Below are 18,121 nucleotides of genomic sequence, written 5' to 3'. Positions count from 1 at the left end.
TGACTATATAGTGCTTCCTTTAATATACAAGTCTGCTCACGAAGACGCCCGGTGGCGCTGTGTTCCCCAGATGTAGGATCGAAGTTGACGAGCAACTAGCAGAGGTGCCGAATATTATCAAGATCGGTAATGCCATTGTACGCCCATCTCATGTGGAAGAACATCTGCCACTGTGCTGTTCAGCTCGACAGGCAGCGCATGTGGCGTCTGAGCCCAGAACCGGTTTGGCAGCTTTGGCTTATGAAGTGGCAATTGCACATGCGAGATAGACCAAACACGTCACAAGCACTTGCTAACTGCATGTAAGATATCCCCAGACAGCGCCTAAGCTTGTTGTTAGTGGCGGATCTACCGGATGGGCGACCTCTCATGTGCGGAAGCTGTCGGCAGATGGGAGAACAAGCTCATGGTTATGGACAAGTGCTTAGGCAAACATCTACACCTCCGTCGCTCTTCACCTTGCCTTGAGAATTCCCATACAATGATTTGCTTATTGACACCACCTCTGGACAAGCAGTCACTGTGGCTGGTGTACAAGTAATCCAACATGCTTCTCAGTCGAACCCGATCAAACGCGGCCGGCCACATCGCCATTGACGATGGACTCAAGAAACAGATCACATCTGTCGGGGAAGACGGCAGATTCGAGCTGTGCTTCCACGATGATGCTGGAAGTCTTGCGACATGGTGCAAGAACCTACAAGAGACGTCAAAACGAGTGCAGACCAATCCTTGCTCTGTCCCAGGTATCTGTAGACGAAAATCGACCGGTGGTTTTTGCCCACCGTTGAACATTGCCATACTCATCGTCGGTTCTCGTGGGGACGTTCAGCCGTTTATACCAATTGCTCAACTGCTGTCCAAGCCGCCCTATGGACATCGAGTACGTATCTGCACGCATCCCGCCTTCAAGGACTTTGTCGAATCCCAGGGTGTCGAGTTTTTCAACATTGGCGGCGATCCTGAGGCACTGATGTCGTACATGGTGAGGAATCCCGGCCTGGTTCCCAGCCGAAAAAGTGTCAGAGCGGGCGACATAGGCAAGAGGAGGGCAGAGATGTGGGAGATTATCAACCGTGCTTGGAGAGGTTGCATAGAGGCGGGCGACGGAATGGGGGATCCAGTCAGGGCCACAGATGTCGAGAATGTCGAGGATCTTTTTCTTGCAGATGCAATCATCGCCAACCCGCCATCTATTGCCCATATTCACTGCGCCGAGAAGCTGGGGGTCCCGCTGCATATGGTCTTTACTATGCCATTTTCTCCCACCACTGCGTTTCCACACCCGCTGGCTTCAATGAATTACAGCGGCGCGGACGCCAAAACGGCCAACTACCTTTCCTTCATCATGATGGAGCTGTTGATGTGGCAAGGGTTCGTCTTACACTGCTCAAATGCGGCGCGTCATCAGCTAATGTTTCTCGGTGTAGTCTTGGAGATCTGATCAACAAATTCCGGCGCCAGAAACTCGGCCTTGATCCCATCAGCGTCATGTGGGGGTTCCAGCTCCTATCTAGGCTGCGCGTGCCTTTTACATACCTCTGGCCTGAGTCCCTCATACCGAAGCCTCCCGACTGGGGCAAACATATTGAGGTTGTTGGATACTCATTCCTGCCCCTAGCGAAGTCGTACACGCCCCCGCCCGACTTGACAGCATTTCTCGAAAAGGGGCCGAGGCCAATATACATCGGATTTGGGTCCATCGTCGTGGAGGATCCCGACGCTTTCTCGGAACTCCTCTTCAAGGCTGTCAAGATAGCGGGTGTCCGTGCCATCATCAGCAGAGGATGGAGCGGCGTTGGTGACAAGTGCCGGATAACGGAAGATGTCTATTTGATTGACAACTGTCCACACGACTGGCTCTTCCAACATGTCTCGGCAGTCGTTCATCACGGTGGCGCTGGAACAACCGCCGCCGGCATTGCGGCAGGACGGCCCACGGTCATTGTTCCGTTCTTTGGCGACCAGCCCTTTTGGGGACAGATGATTGCTCGCTCTGGAGCCGGACCAGATCCAATCCCGTTCAAGTCATTAACGGCAGAGAATCTGGCCGAGAGCATATCTGTTGCTCTGACACCAAGCGTACAAGAAGCCGCAAAAAGAATGGCAGAGGATATCGCTGATGAAAATGGTGCGGAAGCCATGGCCAAGAGCTTTCAGGAGCAGATTGGCTTGGACCAGTTCGAATGCGAGATATGTCCAGGTCGGTTGGCGACACACCGGCATAAGAAGACAGGAACTCGTCTGAGCGGCCTTGCCGTTGCCTGTCTTGTTGATCGTGGAGTCATACAGCCTGCAGAGCTCGAGCTTATTCGGCGCAAGAATTGGTACGTCGACGAAGGTGCTGAACATCCCCTCGTTGGCCTAGCAGCTGCCTTCACCGGCCCTATGGGGGACGTCGCGACAGCCACTTTTGACTACTCTCATGCCTTGCGATATCGGCCCAAGCATACAAAAGTCGAAGATAGAAGGCCTTCATGGATTGATCCATGGGCCACGGACAATTCGACGAATGGTTCAGTGGGAAGCAACGTAGCTTCACCAAATCGCCGGATCAATCCAACCACCTTCTCGACGAGGGAAATGGAGCTATACGCTCACAAAATCGCACGAAGGTCGCTCAAGACAAACAATGCCGACATTGACACGCTGATTCGCCAGCCGTCGTTATACGACAAGCAAAAAGCGGCCTGGCATGCGCGAGAGAGAGGTAGAAACGGCCAACTGTTCTATCTGACGCGAGCAACCGGTCGGTACGCGGTTGAGCTCACAAAGGTCGGCCTGAAGGCCCCTGTAGCATTCTTCTACAACATAGCCAACGGATTTCACAACTATCCCTCGTGCGGCTACGCTGGCGTTGAGGTTCGTCGTCGCGACCAGATCATCGACTTTGAGACTGGTCTCGTGGCGGCCGCGAAGGAGTTTACGCTGGGCATTTGGGACGCGTTCAGTGGCGTGATAATCCTCCCTTACAAGAGCGTCCATGAAGAGGGCGCGAAAGGCCTGGGCAAAGGCGTCTGGCGTGGCTCGAAGGGATTCTTCTCGAATCTGGGTGCATGTAAGTATGATCCCACCGTGCTCGCTTGTCTAGCGATGATGACGCTTCGCCGTGACTGCTTCTTGAAGATAGAGTGGACGTGTGATGAGAATTTTTGACTGATGACTCGTAGCTGCTTTTGGTCTCCCAGGTTACGCACTAAAAGGAATGGAAAAGGAACTGCAAAAGCATCATCTCACCAATTGCAAAGCTGAGATGATCCTCATCAGGTTACGCCAAGGAATCGAAGCCTTTCGCAGAGCCACTCCTCAAGAAAGAGACGAAGTAGTCAGGCGGTGGAAAGCACGCGGTTGTACACAAAAGCAGTCATGATTGACTTGGATTCAAAGAACGATATGAGCTGGTCCAGGCTGAAGGGCCTCGTGTGTGCAAGGGGAAATGTGTCCCGTCTCTTTTACTATTGGAGATTGGGCTACATCCGGTTCTGGTCTCCGACATCACCTACACAGCAAAATCTCTCGACATATTACCCACCAAAAGTTACCTCGGCGCGGCACTCATTCGCGGTCCGGTCCGACCCCAGCGAGCCGGACTACATATACATGCAATAGTGGTTTGCTACATGCTTTCTCCTTGATTGAATTGGTATTGTGCAACTGCCTGATACACCTTTTGTAGCATAGAATGATACCTGATTGATGTTTGTTTACATGAACGTCTAGGTCAACGGCCCTTTACAATCTGTCATAGGGCATAGTGCTCCTTTGGCCATGTGAGACAGACGACCTGGGGTTAGAGCGTGGTTATTGGGCACACTTTGCAACACTGAGCTACATCTTCTGGTCCCAGCAGCAATCCTATGCTTCGAGATTGTCATGTACAGTAGCCTGGCCTATATGATATGACTTGAAGCCATCAATCTTCAATTCGCTGCTAATGTCACTGTGCTCGTGTCCTCCAAACATAGCGTTGGGTGATCGAAATGAGGCTCTCATCATACTTTACTGAACCTCGTTGGATTAATCTGGCACTCTGACTTCACCGGAAATCTTGACAAAAACGACTTCGCCACGACATTCCGCCGAGTTCAATAGGAGGAATAGTAGCCGCCAGCCCCGGAATACCCTGGATTGCCGCACATTTACTGCATCTAGCGCTGTATCTAATTCATCAGTTGTGAAGAGACAGAATCTGCGGCCGATCATGCTAGAACTTGCCGCTCCACGCAGCCGCGACATGAACGGCGATCATCGGTGTCTTGGCTGCATAGAACCTTGTCATCCCGCCAAAGCTCAGTTGCTCATGAGGAAACAAGTGTGTTCAGCTGTCGAGGTGCATAGGTAGGTAGCTTCTACAAGGCCATGAAGTCCAAATGCACAAGGACCAAGCCATTCAACTTGTCGGGACTACTCAGAGAGCGCCTAAGGTAGCCTTGGCCATTACCAGTCTGAGTATGAGACCGCCTCTGTCCGCACATAAGAAATTCTCATTATATCTTCACACTGAACCAATTCTTGACATCATCCTAATTTGCTAAGACTTCTTATACTGGGAACTGGAGTACCGCTTCTTCCCTTCACAGTGTATCACACAACGACACTATGATCGGAGTCGCCCTTCTACGACATTACTGCAAATGGTGTTTTGCTGCTCCGATATATGGGTGCTTTCCGAAAGCGGGTGAGGTATGATTCAATGTCCCTCTAGGCGACCTGTGCGTTTCGAGGGCCATGGCCGGCTCTCACAATCGGTAATGATTGATGTCGTGCTTGGGCAGGGGCGCCGCCGCCGGGCCGCTTGTGTGGCTTGTTGGAACGTCGGAGGCTCGGAGGCTCGCAATATTCGGAGCGTCCTCGCAGCTGGGTCATAAGCCATACCTTTGTCTTCACCACCGACATCAATCTCGTCAGAGAATACCACTCTACTTTTTAGCGATGCGACTCGATTTGGCTCTCTATGAGTTTCCACAAGTGCGCAGAATGATTCTGTCTTGCGTTTAGGAATAAGAGAAAGTAACTGCTCTCCATTGAGTCCATTCCACTAAAGGACGGGGTGGATCCTTGCCGAGGCAAATGCATCTGCTATCAAACAGTTCTCCCCTCTGGCCTGCTATAGTATGAGATCGACGTGCTGGAGAAGGCTATAGCTTCGTCTAAGTTTAATGCCTAATCTGTATCTGATTTTGTACTCCATGGCTCTCCAGCTGTGTGTGAGACCGTGTTTGCAGTATCGCAAGACTTCCGTGCTTACTATTCAATGTCACCACTGCCGCACTGCATCGAATGAGGCAAATTTGTCTCGATTCATACTTGGTGTCAGCAGGGTGACCATAAACTTCAACTTGAGCTCACGGCATATTCTAAGCCTTCTGATATAACTCATTGGTGCTACTACTGCCATCATCCTTGGCCATGAGGCACTAGAACCTCGGAGGGGGCGGGAGGATGCGGAGTATGGAGAAGCTTCCCTAAAGTCCCGAGATCCGCGTATGGGAATCCGCAGGGAGTGATGCATCAACTTTCCCGGGGAAAGAAAGAGAACTAAGAAAAAGGGTGCCGACCCACGGGAGCGGACCCTGTTCTCTTGGTTAACATTCATTGTTTCTTTCGGGTTGAGAGCACTTCTCCTCCTTTCCTTTTTTTTTCTACAGAATCGTATCACCCGTGCTGCTGTTGAACTTTATTGGAATAGTCCGTTCACAATGGCACGACGACGCGCAAGCAAGGCCTGCCTCCACTGTCGCCAGAGAAAGGTCCGCTGCGACGTGACGCTTCGAGGTGTTCCGTGCTTGAATTGCCAGCTCGACCACCAGTCTTGTGCAGTCCAGGAGCGAAAGTCGAAACGGTATGGCAGCTTCCATAATCATAAACAGTGGTAGGAAAATGTAGATGAAGAAACATGTGTCAACTAATAAGAGCCGTGACTCAAGATCGCTGTCAAACGCGAAGCACACTTTTCACAAGGACGGTGGTTCGATCAGTGAGGGCATATCGGCAGAAAGGGGGCACGACAACCCGTCTGGCATAGACAGCATCGATCAATGGGCCAAAAGACTGAGTGCTCTTACACCAGTGAGCTTGAGAGGGTCGCCAAACGCCACTTTCAATGCTCTGCGAAACGATGCGAAATCGGGTCACAGCCCTTGTATCAACCTCGATGGATTCTCACCCAGAACAGCATGCACAATCTCAAGACTACATATCGGGAGTGAAGGGACAGGAAAGCCAAGCGCCTGCGCTGCATTCACAGATCAACCAACGCCCACGCTTGACGGCGTGATTTACAGTAACTTTGAGACTCTGCCCTTCATCAGGCCACCCGATCTGCTGCACGTATCAGCACTGGATATCCGTTTCATGCAGCTGAATGGATGCTTCGACCTCCCATCTATGCCCATCCTCAACGAATTTATTCGAATATACTTCCTCCACGTGCATCCCATTATACCGCTCCTTGACGAGGGAGAGTTCTGGGATTCCTACTCGTGTGCCAACGAGAAGAGGATATCATTGCTTGTGTTTCAGGCGATAATATTCGCCGCGTGTGCTGTGAGAACATTCTATTTTGGAGCGCCCAAGTACAATACCTTTCTAACAGCAGTGTAATGACCTAGTTCATTCCAGGAGCCATCGCGGAGGCAACAGGCTTTGACTGTCCCAGAGCGGCGACGGCGGCATTTTATAAGAAAGCAAAGGTATGGAGTCCCGCGCATGTGTGTCCGTCTAAAGGCCGACTACTGATAGGATACAACTAAATGATGCACAAACCAGATTCTTTATGACTTCGAAATCGAATGCGATCCCGTCTCTCTCGGTCAGGCCGCACTATTGTTCACATTCTGGCCTGGGTCTCTACGGCCAGGGCCATCAAAGCAAAATAGTCAATGGCTAAGCAAAGCAATTGGACACGCTAAATCCCTTCGAGCTCACCATTTGACATCAAACACGGGCCGGGACAAGTTGCCACAGATTCCGCCGCAAACAAGAATATCTCTCAGACGCTTGTGGTGGTGCTGTTATATACGCGACCGAATCATTGCCTTGGGTCTCCGTAGAACGCTGCGAATACCTGAGAAGTACCCAACGCTCGAGCTGGGGGATTTTGAGGATGAAATTTATCGTTCCCGTGTCTACAAGGCAGAATCAAAGCGGCGCTTCTTCGACATCTTCATGCAGATATCAAAGCTATGCATCGTGGTTACAGACTTGTTGCAACTGTGCTCAGTCTCGGAACATGGGCTCGAATGCGAGACGAACATAAGCCCCACCGACAGGCATGAAGCCATAGCGAACTGCACGATCCAGCTGCAGGAGTGGTATGACAGTGCTCGGCAGCAGTTCCCAGACGATGCAGAACAGCCGGGCATCCGGCCACATTTTGTTATAATACAGACCAACTTGATGTTTACCTATTATTTGTGAGTGAGAGAACCCGATTCGACCCAGTGACCGGCGCGTGAGGGCTGACGGACGCCTTGGTTGGAAGTGCCGCCAAGTTGGCCATCTTCCACCAGGAGATATTTTATGCGGTTCGCGACTCGGGAAACGCGAGTGGAGAGGGATCATATTCAGCGTTGGCCGGTAAAAGCGACCAAGTTCGTGATGCTGTCGACAATGTGATCAAACATCTCGCGAATCCCGTCCGGCTCGGGCTCGCTCAGTATCTGCCTATCAGTGTGTAAGGGCTCAGCATTCTATCGCGCTTCATGTGTCTCATTACTCACTTTGAATGGTGTCCAGGGTCGCATTTGTCGCCATGCCCCTAATGATGCAAATTATCAACGCCAAGATCATCGCTCGGGGTGTCGCGAATACACGAGCAGAAGTGCATCGGCAGCAATTGCATTCCTTGATCACTCTGATCAAGCAGTGTCATCCTCGGCTCGACGGCATCGACGCGGTTTGTGTGACAATTCGACGGCTGACGGATCTGGCCCAGGCTCGCTTCCTATCGGGAAGTGCTTCTCAGATCACAGAGTGTCTGGATCTTATAGACCACAAGCCACTCGAGTACCTGCGGTTATTCCTGAACCTGGACTTGAACTTGAGTAACGCCACAATGTTGGATAATATTGAGTTCTTGGAAGTGAGGGAGGAGCTGCTTCGCATCAACAAGGAATCGCTGGGAGCTGATACTCAACAAACACCATCCTCGACCATCGATTCAAAGTCGTTCTCAACGCAACCAGCGGCACCTACAGGGCAAAATATTGTTAATGAAAATTTACCAGTGGCTGAAGTTGACACTCCGGTTGACTTCGATGACTCGTTACTAGATATCGACCAGCTATTAGGCGGAGATGGCCCACCGGAAGCCGACTCGGCTTTCATGGCTTTAGAACCGGAGTTTCTGATGAACCAACAGATGGAATGGGAGATGGATGCCTGGCTTTTGGGAGGAACCTAGAAAGCACGTCCGGTACAGCAAGCAGATGGTGAGCATCTCTCACTCAGCTATACTACCTGGTGACGAACCATTACCTTTCCCCCCCCCCCCCCCCCGGAGACGGTGTTACATGCTTAATTTTTTGTCGGCGGCGAGGAACGGTGGCAATTAAGGGATGAACAATAAGATTTGATAGCACTGACGCTAAAGCATACGGTCGTTGACCGTGCTTCATTGACCAAACAACGTAGCGCATTTGACGCCATGACATGGAACAAAATAGATGGCTCACTCCCCAAATGACACAGAAGCAACGTCAACTTCGACTGCTTTTCGTGCCGAATTGCCCGATAGTAATATTCTCCCAAAACCTTCTTCTTCAGCACCGTTCAAGCAAGCCAGGAAAGGGACTGGATCAAACGTGCCTTCGACAACAGCTCTGCCCACGCATCACACCACCCTTGCAAGAGATGGAGTGTTGCATTTAGCCGGACCCTTTCACCGAGGATGTAGTGAAAACGTGGGTATTTACAACGGTAGGGCACCATTTTCAAGGCAGCCCGGACTCGGATGTCCAGTCCGGAGGGAGGCAGATGACTCGTCTCTCTTCCTTCCAGAGCGCACACTTGGATTAGCGGCTGTTCCCGTATTCGATACGTCTCCAGGTTGCTCCATATCTGCTTCTATTGTGTAGTATACTGCCGGTTGATATAGCCGGCCTTGTGGGAAGAATCCCGGACGCCGACAAGGCTTCCCCATTCGCGTCTTTGTGGGTTTGTGGGGTAATATTGCCGCAACTTGGAGGACTGCTGCTATTCGCCTCGCCAGCTGGGGAAAAGGTCGGAAATCGGTACTAGTAACCTTGATTTAATGCGTTCCTGTGTGTTCTTGAGAGATTTCCCCCCCTTTCAAGATTCAGCTGTTGTCCGCCTCATGATCATCTTGGCCTCAAGGTGGACCATTTATCAAGTAGAGAGTTGTGTAGAGGGCGGCTTACTTCTCGTGTAGTATCTGTAACCACATGCATCTCGCCTCCCAACCTCGTTTCCTCGTTATCTTCACAGACAAGGGGCCAGCATGACCAACACCTTTGCCCTCGGGGTTAATCTGGGGAGAGCAAAAACGCGCCACACACGTCGCGGCGGCCACTAAAATCGGACCGTTAACAGGTTCATTCACACTGTCCCTCTTGATCCTGTAGGACCAAAGAGAGCGCTGGTCCCCTGTCAAAGTTGGGGCCCCGGTATATACCCCAATAGCTTGGGGTTGGGGGGCCTTTCGGCTCGAGCCAGTCGTGAGCTACGGAAGATTTCAAGGCTGCGGGCTATTCAGGCTAAATAGCACACAAGAGCAAGCACTCCTTGCCGCAGCGCCGAGAGTTACACTCTTGTGGACGAATATTATCCAAACTGGCAGCGTGTTGGAGCTTGGGAATGCTTTGCCGTCGGGAACATGGAGGCGACATGAAGACAAGGTGTGGTGACTGGCCTTGACTGGGCTGGAGACAAATCATTTATATAGTCGTAATCGGCCGTCCTGCTCCCCAGGGTTGCATTCCGGGATGTGACAGAGCTCGGTTGAGAGCCTGCCTTTTCTTGCTTCTTCTTCCTCTTCTTCTTCTCTCCCTCTTCCTTCTCGTCTTTCGTCTCATTGTCGTCTCTTGCCTGCTATACCCAAACTTCCTCTCTCGTAGAGCGTAACGGAAGACAAACAGGCAATCCCGTGTTTATCTGTCTCTCCTCCTCACAATGGGCGCGCACACCGACAGCGGCGCTGCCATCTATGATGCGGCGTTGCATCGTCGCCAGGCCCTCATGGGCGCCAGTGGAGCTCGCGCTCTGGTCAAGAACTTTCGAGTCTTCAGCCTGGCTGCCTTTGCCTGTATCGGCGGTGTCTTGTATGGTTACAATCAGGGCATGTTCTCTGGCGTTCTCGCCATGCCCTCTTTCAAGCAGCGTAAGTCTACACTCTTGGAGTATAACGTGAGTTGAATGTTCAGAAACGCGTCTAACAAGCGGCATCAGACATGGGAGAATACGATCCTTTCGACCCCAACGCCAGCCAGACCAAGAAGGGTTGGTTGACGGCCATTCTCGAGCTCGGTGCCTGGTTTGGAACTCTGTTTTCTGGCTTCATGGCCGAGACGATCTCTCGCAAATACGGAATCATTGTTGCCTGCTGCATCTTTATCATTGGTGTTGTTGTTCAGGCTTGTGCCATTGATGCTGGTCCGAATGCCATTCTTGGAGGCCGATTCGTCACGTATGTTTGGCAGAAAATGAACCACGTCTGGGAGCATTCTCGTATGTACTAATCTTGATGATAGGGGTATGGGAGTCGGCAGCTTATCCATGATTGTGCCCATCTACAACTCCGAGGTGGCCCCTCCGTACGTCTTGATCATCTTGAACCTCAAGTTCGGACAGAAATTGAACACAAATCAACTAATAACATGCACAGTGAGGTTCGAGGTGCTCTCGTTGCCCTGCAGCAGTTTGCAATCTGCTTCGGCATCATGGTCTCCTTCTGGATTGACTAGTACGTTATCTCAAACAGCGATATAGTCTTCCTCAATGACTCTTCTAACAATCAATTTCTCAAGTGGCACCAACTATATCGGCGGCACCGAACTTGGCAAGCAGAGTGAAGCTGCCTGGCTCGTGCCCGTATGCCTGCAGATCGCGCCCTGCCTCTTCCTCCTAGTCGGAATGCTCTTTATGCCCTTCTCGCCTCGTTGGCTCATCCACCACAACCGCGAAGACGAAGCCAAGCGCATCCTGTCGACCCTCCGCGGCCTGCCCATGGACCACGAGCTCGTGGAGCTGGAGTTCTTGGAGATCAAGGCTCAGTCTCTGTTTGAGAAGCGAAGCATCGCGGAGCAATTCCCTCACCTCCGTGAGCAGACTGCCTGGAACAACTTCAAGCTGCAGTTTGTTGCCATCAAGTCTCTCTTCCAGAAGAAGAGCATGCTTAAGCGCTGCGCCGTCGCCGGTATCACCATGTTCTTTCAGCAGGTATGAATCTTCTAGCTTTCCTTGACCTTGATGATGACAGGAAGGGCTACGCAACATCATGACTAACATCGCTCGCAGTGGACAGGAATCAATGCCGTTCTCTACTACGCCCCGACCATCTTCCAGCAGCTCGGACAGACCGACAACACCGTTTCCCTGCTCGCTACTGGCGTCGTCGGCATCGTCATGTTCGTCGCCACCGCCCCCGCCGTGCTCTGGATCGACCGAATCGGACGCAAGCCGGTGCTCATCACCGGTGCCATCGGCATGGCCACGTGCCACATCATCATCGCCGTCCTCTTCGCCAAGAACGCCGACAGCTGGCCGGAGCACAAGGCGGCCGGCTGGGCGGCTGTTGCCATGGTCTGGCTGTTCGTCGTACACTTTGGCTACAGTTGGGGACCTTGCGCCTGGATTCTCATCGCTGAGATCTGGCCCTTGAGCTCTCGACCTTATGGTGTTTCTCTGGGAGCTTCCAGCAACTGGATGAACAACTTCATGTAAGTCGACTGCAGCATATGGAATATGCGATGTCAGATGCTAACAGTCGACTGTTTTCGACAGCATCGGACAAGTGACTCCCGACATGTTGCAAGGCATCACCTATGGCACCTATATCCTGTTCGGAATTATAACATACCTTGGTGCCGCCTTTGTCTACTTCTTCGTCCCCGAGACCAAGCGTCTCACCCTGGAAGAGATGGTAAGCGATGCGCCATTCGAGCATTATGTATGACCGGCATCAAAACTAACTGTGATCCAGGACATCATCTTTGGCAGCGAGGGCGCCGCCCGTGCCGACTTTGAGCGTATGGAGGAGATTAACAACGAGATTGGTCTGACCGCAATGGTCTACCGGTCTTCTCCTGACGAGGTGGTGACTGTTGAAGCTGAGAAGGCCGCTTGAATAGCGGAAGCACCGGGGCGCTTCTCTTTTTTGTAATCGAAGGACAGAGATTGATAGTTAATGAAGGCTGGGCAGAGTAATCAGATTGATACCCTGTTTGGCGACCGGGCCGAGACCAGAAATATGAACATATCATGAGGCTGCTTCCTATCAGCTAGTATCAACCCCTGGTAGACCCCGTTGTCAACCATGATCCTCGAATGCCGCCGTTGGCGCCCAAGCAAACGAGGGACTTGATGTCCCATCGAGTCACGGATCTTCTGGTTAATTAAAACAGAGTAAGGCATGCTCAGGATAGGGCTCGGTCTCATAGCCTCTCGCGTAAGCTAAGCTCGGAACGGCTACTAATCCTCATATGGGACTCAAGCTCGATAACGATTTAACTCTCTTTGGCAAGCTGAGAGAAGAAGTCTCGACGAGATCCCGTCGAGAGGCAGCGTCTTCCCCACCACTTCCGTCTTACCGTGAGGGGAAGACTCCACTCTCCACATCGAAGACGGCTCTTATCAGCGATCTATAACCTGCAGAATTCCAAAGGATGCTGATGGTTAAAACACAGGTACGTAGTAACACAGGACGAGGTTCCTAACATGATGGAGGTCTTTGCACCGTTTTGTGCGTCATAGCCAGTATTTCGAACTTCAGGGCCAGAGAAAACCTTTTGTTACGTATAGGGCAGCTGTAGGGCTGAATTGGACACCCTATGGCGAATTGAAATCTGAGCGTAATCACTAAGGACAAAGTTTCGAGTAGCTTTGGTTTGTCACGTTCAGGTAACGCGAGACTTGGATATGGTTACAAAATAATTATAGGTTGGGTGCGGTTCTCCGCGGCGGGCAAATTGCATTGAGGGGCAACACGTCAGATTACATCAAGGTCTCATGCGCCTGTCCAAGTGATATATAAGAGGTAACCATCTACTTCGAAGTCCCGGGGTTTTGTTTCATTTCGCTCACCATCACATTACAGTTCCTTCTGACATTCGATATGGCCGCTCCTTTCAAGGTGTCTCTGCCCAACGGGCTTAACTACGAGCAGCCTACGGGCCTGTTCATCGACAACAAATTCATTCCCGCCAGCGGCGAAAAGTTTACCGTCTACAATCCCACGTGAGGCATTCCCCCAGATGCAAGCTAGCAATCAGATCAAGAGGCAGGCTCGTGCTTACAGCATCTATTCACAGTAATAACGAGGAAATTGCCACTTTCCAAGGCGCATCAGAGCAAGACGTAGACAAAGCCGTGGCTGCTGCCCGCCGCGCATTTGAAGGAGAATGGTCCGAACTTGCAGCGGTTGACCGAGGAGCCTTGATCTATAAGCTTGCGGAACTGATTGGCAGGGACTTGAAGCTGCTGGCAAGTATCGACTCTCTGGACAATGGAAAGTCCATTACCGATGCCACGGGGGATCTCACCGAGAGCTACAACGTCTTCCGATACTACGCCGGTGCTGCGGATAAGATCACGGGCAAGACGATTGAGACATCACCGAAGAAGCTGGCCTATGTCTTGCAGGAGCCTCTCGGTGTCTGTGGCCAGATTATCCCTTGGTATCCGCTACAACTACGTCTTGTGCTCCCAAAAGTGCTCCCGACTGACTGAGTTGACAGGAATTATCCCTTCATGATGCTTGCGTGGAAGGTTGCCCCAGCCCTTGCATGCGGCAACACCGTCGTCCTCAAGCCTGCAGAGCAAACGCCTCTCTCGGCTTTGTACTTTGGCAAGCTCGTTGTCGAGGCTGGCTTCCCACCGGGAGTGGTCAACATCATTCCCGGTCTTGGATACATCTCGGGTAAGGCTCTTGCAAGCCACATGGACGTCGACAAGATTGCCTTTACCGGCAGCACCGCCACTGGACGATCCGTCATGAAGTATGCCAGCAGCAATCTGAAGAACATCACCCTGGAATGTGGCGGCAAGAGCCCGAGTATTGTCTTTGAAGATGCGGATCTTGACCAGGCCGTCAAGTGGTGCCACAGCGGCATCATGGACAATATGGGTCAAGTACGTCCACCAACACTCATTGTACCCAGGACAATACCCTAATACTTGTGCTTTAGGTGTGCTGCTCAACGTCTCGAATCTATGTGCAAGACACCATCTACGAAGACTTTCTCGCCAGATTCACCCAGAAGACCAAGGACAACGCAGCAAAGATTGGCGACCCCTTCCACGAGGACACTTACCAAGGACCCCAAGTTTCAAAGGAGCAGTTTGACAAGGTCTTGGGCTACATCGACGAGGGCAAGAAAGCCGGCGCCCGGGTCCTTCACGGCGGCGCGAAGCACGGCGACAAGGGCTTCTTTGTTCAGCCCACAGTCTTTGCCGATGTACGGCATTCTCACCTTTCCCCTTCACAACCATTGTTTTGAATCCTTTTCTAATCACTGCAATAGACCACCGAAGACATGAGCATCGTCAAGGAGGAGATTTTTGGCCCCGTCGTCGCAATTTCCAAGTTCAGCACTGAAGCAGAAGTCATCGCGAAAGCCAACGACACATCTTATGGCCTGGCCGCTGCAGTCTTCACTGAAAAGCTGGCAAAGGCGCACAAGGTTGCCCGCAAGCTACAGGCCGGAATGGTGTTTGTCAACTCATCGGGCGACTCGCACTTTGGCATTCCGTTCGGCGGCTACAAATCGTCGGGCATCGGGAGGGAGCTGGGGCAGTATGCGCTGGACGCGTACACGCAGTCCAAGGCGGTGCATGTGAACTTGGGGACAGAGTTGTAGTATCATTTATCTGTAGACGCCAAAAGTAGCGGAAAATGGATTGTTGCTACACAATTGAAGGATTATTGCTGGACCAAATTGTCATGAATAGTAAGGTACGAAGAGTCCAGTGATCCTCCTTTGCCCGCGTCTACCCGCAACAACAAACATCAAAGGGAAAATGAATTCCGAGCAGTCAATGGCAAGATGAACAAAATAATCAGCACGTGATAGTTTCTCTAGCTCCTCGCATTGTCCATTCTAAGTAACTGTTTGGAGAAGCCCTATCAGTCTCACCTGCTGGTCCCCGGAATCTTATCAAACAACCCCCATCGCGATACCCCTCCTTTTCCCTGACATGCTGAGGGGTAATAGCGGGTGAGATATGGTAATAGCGCGCCTGGGATTTCCTCTTTTGGCAAGCAATTCCCAGACGAAAAGGTGCCGGCTTCTCCCACTTATCGACACAGGGGAGCTCACTTGACCAAGCCTCTCGGCTGGGTGACCGGCGTTGGTCCGAGCCGTTATAAGCCGGCCCGTATATCCTTCTGTATCAACATCTTCTTCTTCTCGCCTTCATCACTTCATCGACACGACGAGAACTCAAGCAAGAACACATATAGCAAGCAGAGATGGGTGACAACATCAAACAAATCAACATCTGGCAAGACAAAGCAGCTTCCGCCGCAGCCCGCCGCGATGCCAGTCTAGCCAAAGTCGAGCCCAAGTTGGAGGGCATTCCCGATGTTCTACCCCTCAGTTCCCAAGAGCTGCCAAAGTCCGTCCTGACGCCTCGGGAACTCGAGATCACGGAAAAGTATTCCGTCACAGAGTTGCTCAAGGTACTTCGAGAGAGAAAGATCTCGGTCGAGGAGGTGACACGAGCCTTCTTACGCAGAGCAGCGCTGGCACAAGTAGCGGTATGTACACAAATTCCGTGACCATTCTTCAGGCAGCCTTCAGCGCTACGGATCTTTTCATATCACCTTCCAATACTACATACGCGTGGCAAACGTGAGTACTGACAGCATAGACCAATTGTCTCACCGAGCTACTCTGGGATCAAGCCATCGCTCGTGCAAAGCAGCTTGATGCGCTACCAGAGCCCAAAGGTGCCTTTTTTGGCCTCCCCATCTCCACAAAGGAGCACCACGGCATGGTGGGAGAAAACGTCGTCACCTCTGCCTCATACGCCGCCTGGGTCGACAAGGGACATGGCTCAAACCTGCTCTACGACATTTTGTACAGTGAAGGTTGTGTATTCTTTGCCAGAACAACGCAGCCGCAAACGATTATGCACCTCGAGACCAGCAGCAATGTGTACGGCCGGACTGTAAACCCGTACAATCGCGATTTGACGCCCGGCGGAAGCTCTGGCGGTGAGTCTGCGCTGGTTGGCATGCGTGGAAGTCTCCTGGTAAGTGAAATGACCGCGACAATCATCCATATAACTATGAGAACAATAACTGAGTCACGCAGGGCGTGGGTGGTGACATCGGAGGCAGTGTGCGGTGTCCATCCGCTCATGTCGGCATCTACGGCTTCAAGTAAGTCAAGTCAGCTCGCATCTTTCGTCTCTTCAGAAATTGCTGACAGCGTCCAAAGACCAACGGCGAAGCGAATCTCCGTCTTTGGACAGAGAGCCAACATGGCTGGCAAGGAGACCATCCTTTCCACTCCAGGGCCGATGACCGTCGAGCGCGATGCGCTTGAGTTGTTCATGAAAGTCGCCGTCGCTGCCGAGCCGTGGCGCATTGATCCCTCCATTACAGCCAAAGCATGGACACCGTATCGCTTCACAAAACCACTCAAGATTGCTGTTCAGTGGTGGGACGGCATTGTCCAGCTTCATCCACCCATGAGGCGCGCGTTGGAAGAGGTGGTGGCCGCGTGCAAAAAGGCTGGATTCGAGGTGTTTGACTGGAACTGCGAGTCGCTCGGTCATGATGAGGCCTGGGATATCATTTCTGGGCTCTATTGGCCCGACGGCGGCGAGGAAGTCATGAACCTGATGAACGAAACAGGGGAGCCCATCTTGCCCCTGACAAAGTTCATCATCGAAGAGCAGCCGAGCGTCAAGAAGATGACTGTGCAGGAGCTTTGGGAGGTAAGCATTGTGCTCGTGCCATCTATTGCTAGGATGCTCACTGACTTCTCGCAAGATTTGCGCTCGACGAGATGCGTACCGTGCAAGATACGCCAGAGCCTGGACAGACACCGCAGCCAACGGCGAACGAGAAGTCGATGTCATCCTCTGCCCGCCCTCGTTTGGCGCTGCCGCCCCTCATGAGCAGTCTCGGTACTGGGGCTACACTTCACAGTGGAATCTCCTGGACTACCCGGCTGTCGTCTTCCCCGTCACCACTGTCGATCCGGCCAAGGATGTCAAGGACCCGAACTACGTGCCGAAGAACGAACAGGATCGATTCGTGTATGAGATGTACAGCCCGGAGAAGTATGTCAACGCCCCGGTGAGCTTGCAGATTGTTGGACGGCGACAATACGACGAGAAAGTACTGGCCGCCTTGGTGGAAATTGAGCGGGCTATGGGGAGGCCATAAGACTCATCGATCTTAATGCCTACAACACTAGAGGCGATAGGTGCTTTCGCTTCGCGATAGACTGCTTCTAGACGAATAGACGACGAGCTCTATGCTTTGATATCGCTCTATCTGTCTCACACTATCTGTTCAGGGATATAGCTCGGCCTGCCTTTCAAGCACAGCCGGATGCCTCACAGAACCAGGCTTGATCCGTGCAAATTCCATATTGACGCCTTCTTCCACGTCAGGAAATGGTCCCATAGGGGTGATGGCTAGCGGATTGATCTTGGCATGGCTCTTTGTGTACTGCGTGCAAGTCAGCTTCTTACTGCTCCCCGCCTTGTCCAGATTATTGACTCACATTCTCTTTGATGTGCTTGAAATCTGTTGTCTCCTTGAAGCCCTTGACGTTCCAGTAGAGATTCTTGAGCCACTCATGAATAACGGGATAATTCGCCCGAATTGTTCCTAGATTGCATTTGAAGTGCTGCACATAGATCACATCGAACCTGATGATCGTTGTGTATGCGCGGATGTCGAGTTCCGTGAGTTGCTTGCCCAGTA

At 51.9% G+C, this 18,121-nt stretch overlaps 5 protein-coding genes across 5 annotated transcripts; all 5 read left to right on the top strand.

The window, feature by feature from the left end:
• Positions 1-547: 547 nt before the first annotated feature.
• TRIREDRAFT_80654 (glycosyltransferase family 1) lies at positions 548-3,370 on the top strand (the record flags this gene model as incomplete). The annotated part of the gene is made up of 3 exons (XM_006967874.1): positions 548-1,374; positions 1,431-3,058; positions 3,171-3,370. The coding sequence occupies 3 exons, from the start codon at positions 548-550 to the stop codon at positions 3,368-3,370; spliced, it is 2,655 nt and encodes an 884-aa protein (XP_006967936.1).
• A 2,329-nt stretch (positions 3,371-5,699) lies between these two features.
• On the top strand, positions 5,700-8,404 carry TRIREDRAFT_72076 (N-terminal binuclear Zn cluster-containing/DNA binding domain-containing protein; the record flags this gene model as incomplete). Its single annotated transcript, XM_006967873.1, has 5 exons — positions 5,700-5,842; positions 5,928-6,546; positions 6,769-7,415; positions 7,484-7,675; positions 7,738-8,404. The coding sequence occupies 5 exons, from the start codon at positions 5,700-5,702 to the stop codon at positions 8,402-8,404; spliced, it is 2,268 nt and encodes a 755-aa protein (XP_006967935.1).
• Positions 8,405-9,979: 1,575 nt separating this feature from the next.
• On the top strand, positions 9,980-12,454 carry TRIREDRAFT_50894 (uncharacterized protein). The gene is made up of 8 exons (XM_006967872.1): positions 9,980-10,339; positions 10,408-10,645; positions 10,710-10,772; positions 10,844-10,921; positions 10,986-11,397; positions 11,476-11,897; positions 11,962-12,100; positions 12,161-12,454. Exons 1-8 carry the CDS (start codon positions 10,132-10,134, stop codon positions 12,302-12,304), a joined length of 1,704 nt encoding a protein of 567 aa, XP_006967934.1. The 5' UTR covers positions 9,980-10,131; the 3' UTR covers positions 12,305-12,454.
• An 834-nt stretch (positions 12,455-13,288) lies between these two features.
• On the top strand, positions 13,289-15,043 carry TRIREDRAFT_123274 (aldehyde dehydrogenase; the record flags this gene model as incomplete). The annotated part of the gene is made up of 5 exons (XM_006967871.1): positions 13,289-13,413; positions 13,488-13,853; positions 13,914-14,307; positions 14,364-14,633; positions 14,700-15,043. The coding sequence occupies 5 exons, from the start codon at positions 13,292-13,294 to the stop codon at positions 15,033-15,035; spliced, it is 1,488 nt and encodes a 495-aa protein (XP_006967933.1). The 3' UTR covers positions 15,036-15,043.
• Positions 15,044-15,646: 603 nt separating this feature from the next.
• On the top strand, positions 15,647-17,786 carry TRIREDRAFT_80645 (uncharacterized protein; the record flags this gene model as incomplete). The annotated part of the gene is made up of 5 exons (XM_006967870.1): positions 15,647-15,934; positions 16,048-16,423; positions 16,486-16,561; positions 16,620-17,121; positions 17,177-17,786. The coding sequence occupies 5 exons, from the start codon at positions 15,647-15,649 to the stop codon at positions 17,573-17,575; spliced, it is 1,641 nt and encodes a 546-aa protein (XP_006967932.1). The 3' UTR covers positions 17,576-17,786.
• Between the last annotated feature and the right edge of the window lie 335 nt (positions 17,787-18,121).

Source organism: Trichoderma reesei (assembly GCF_000167675.1).
Source record: "Trichoderma reesei QM6a unplaced genomic scaffold TRIREscaffold_19, whole genome shotgun sequence".
Classification (NCBI taxonomy): Eukaryota; Fungi; Ascomycota; class Sordariomycetes; order Hypocreales; family Hypocreaceae; genus Trichoderma; species Trichoderma reesei.
This window is presented reverse-complemented; position numbering and strand designations above follow the sequence as displayed.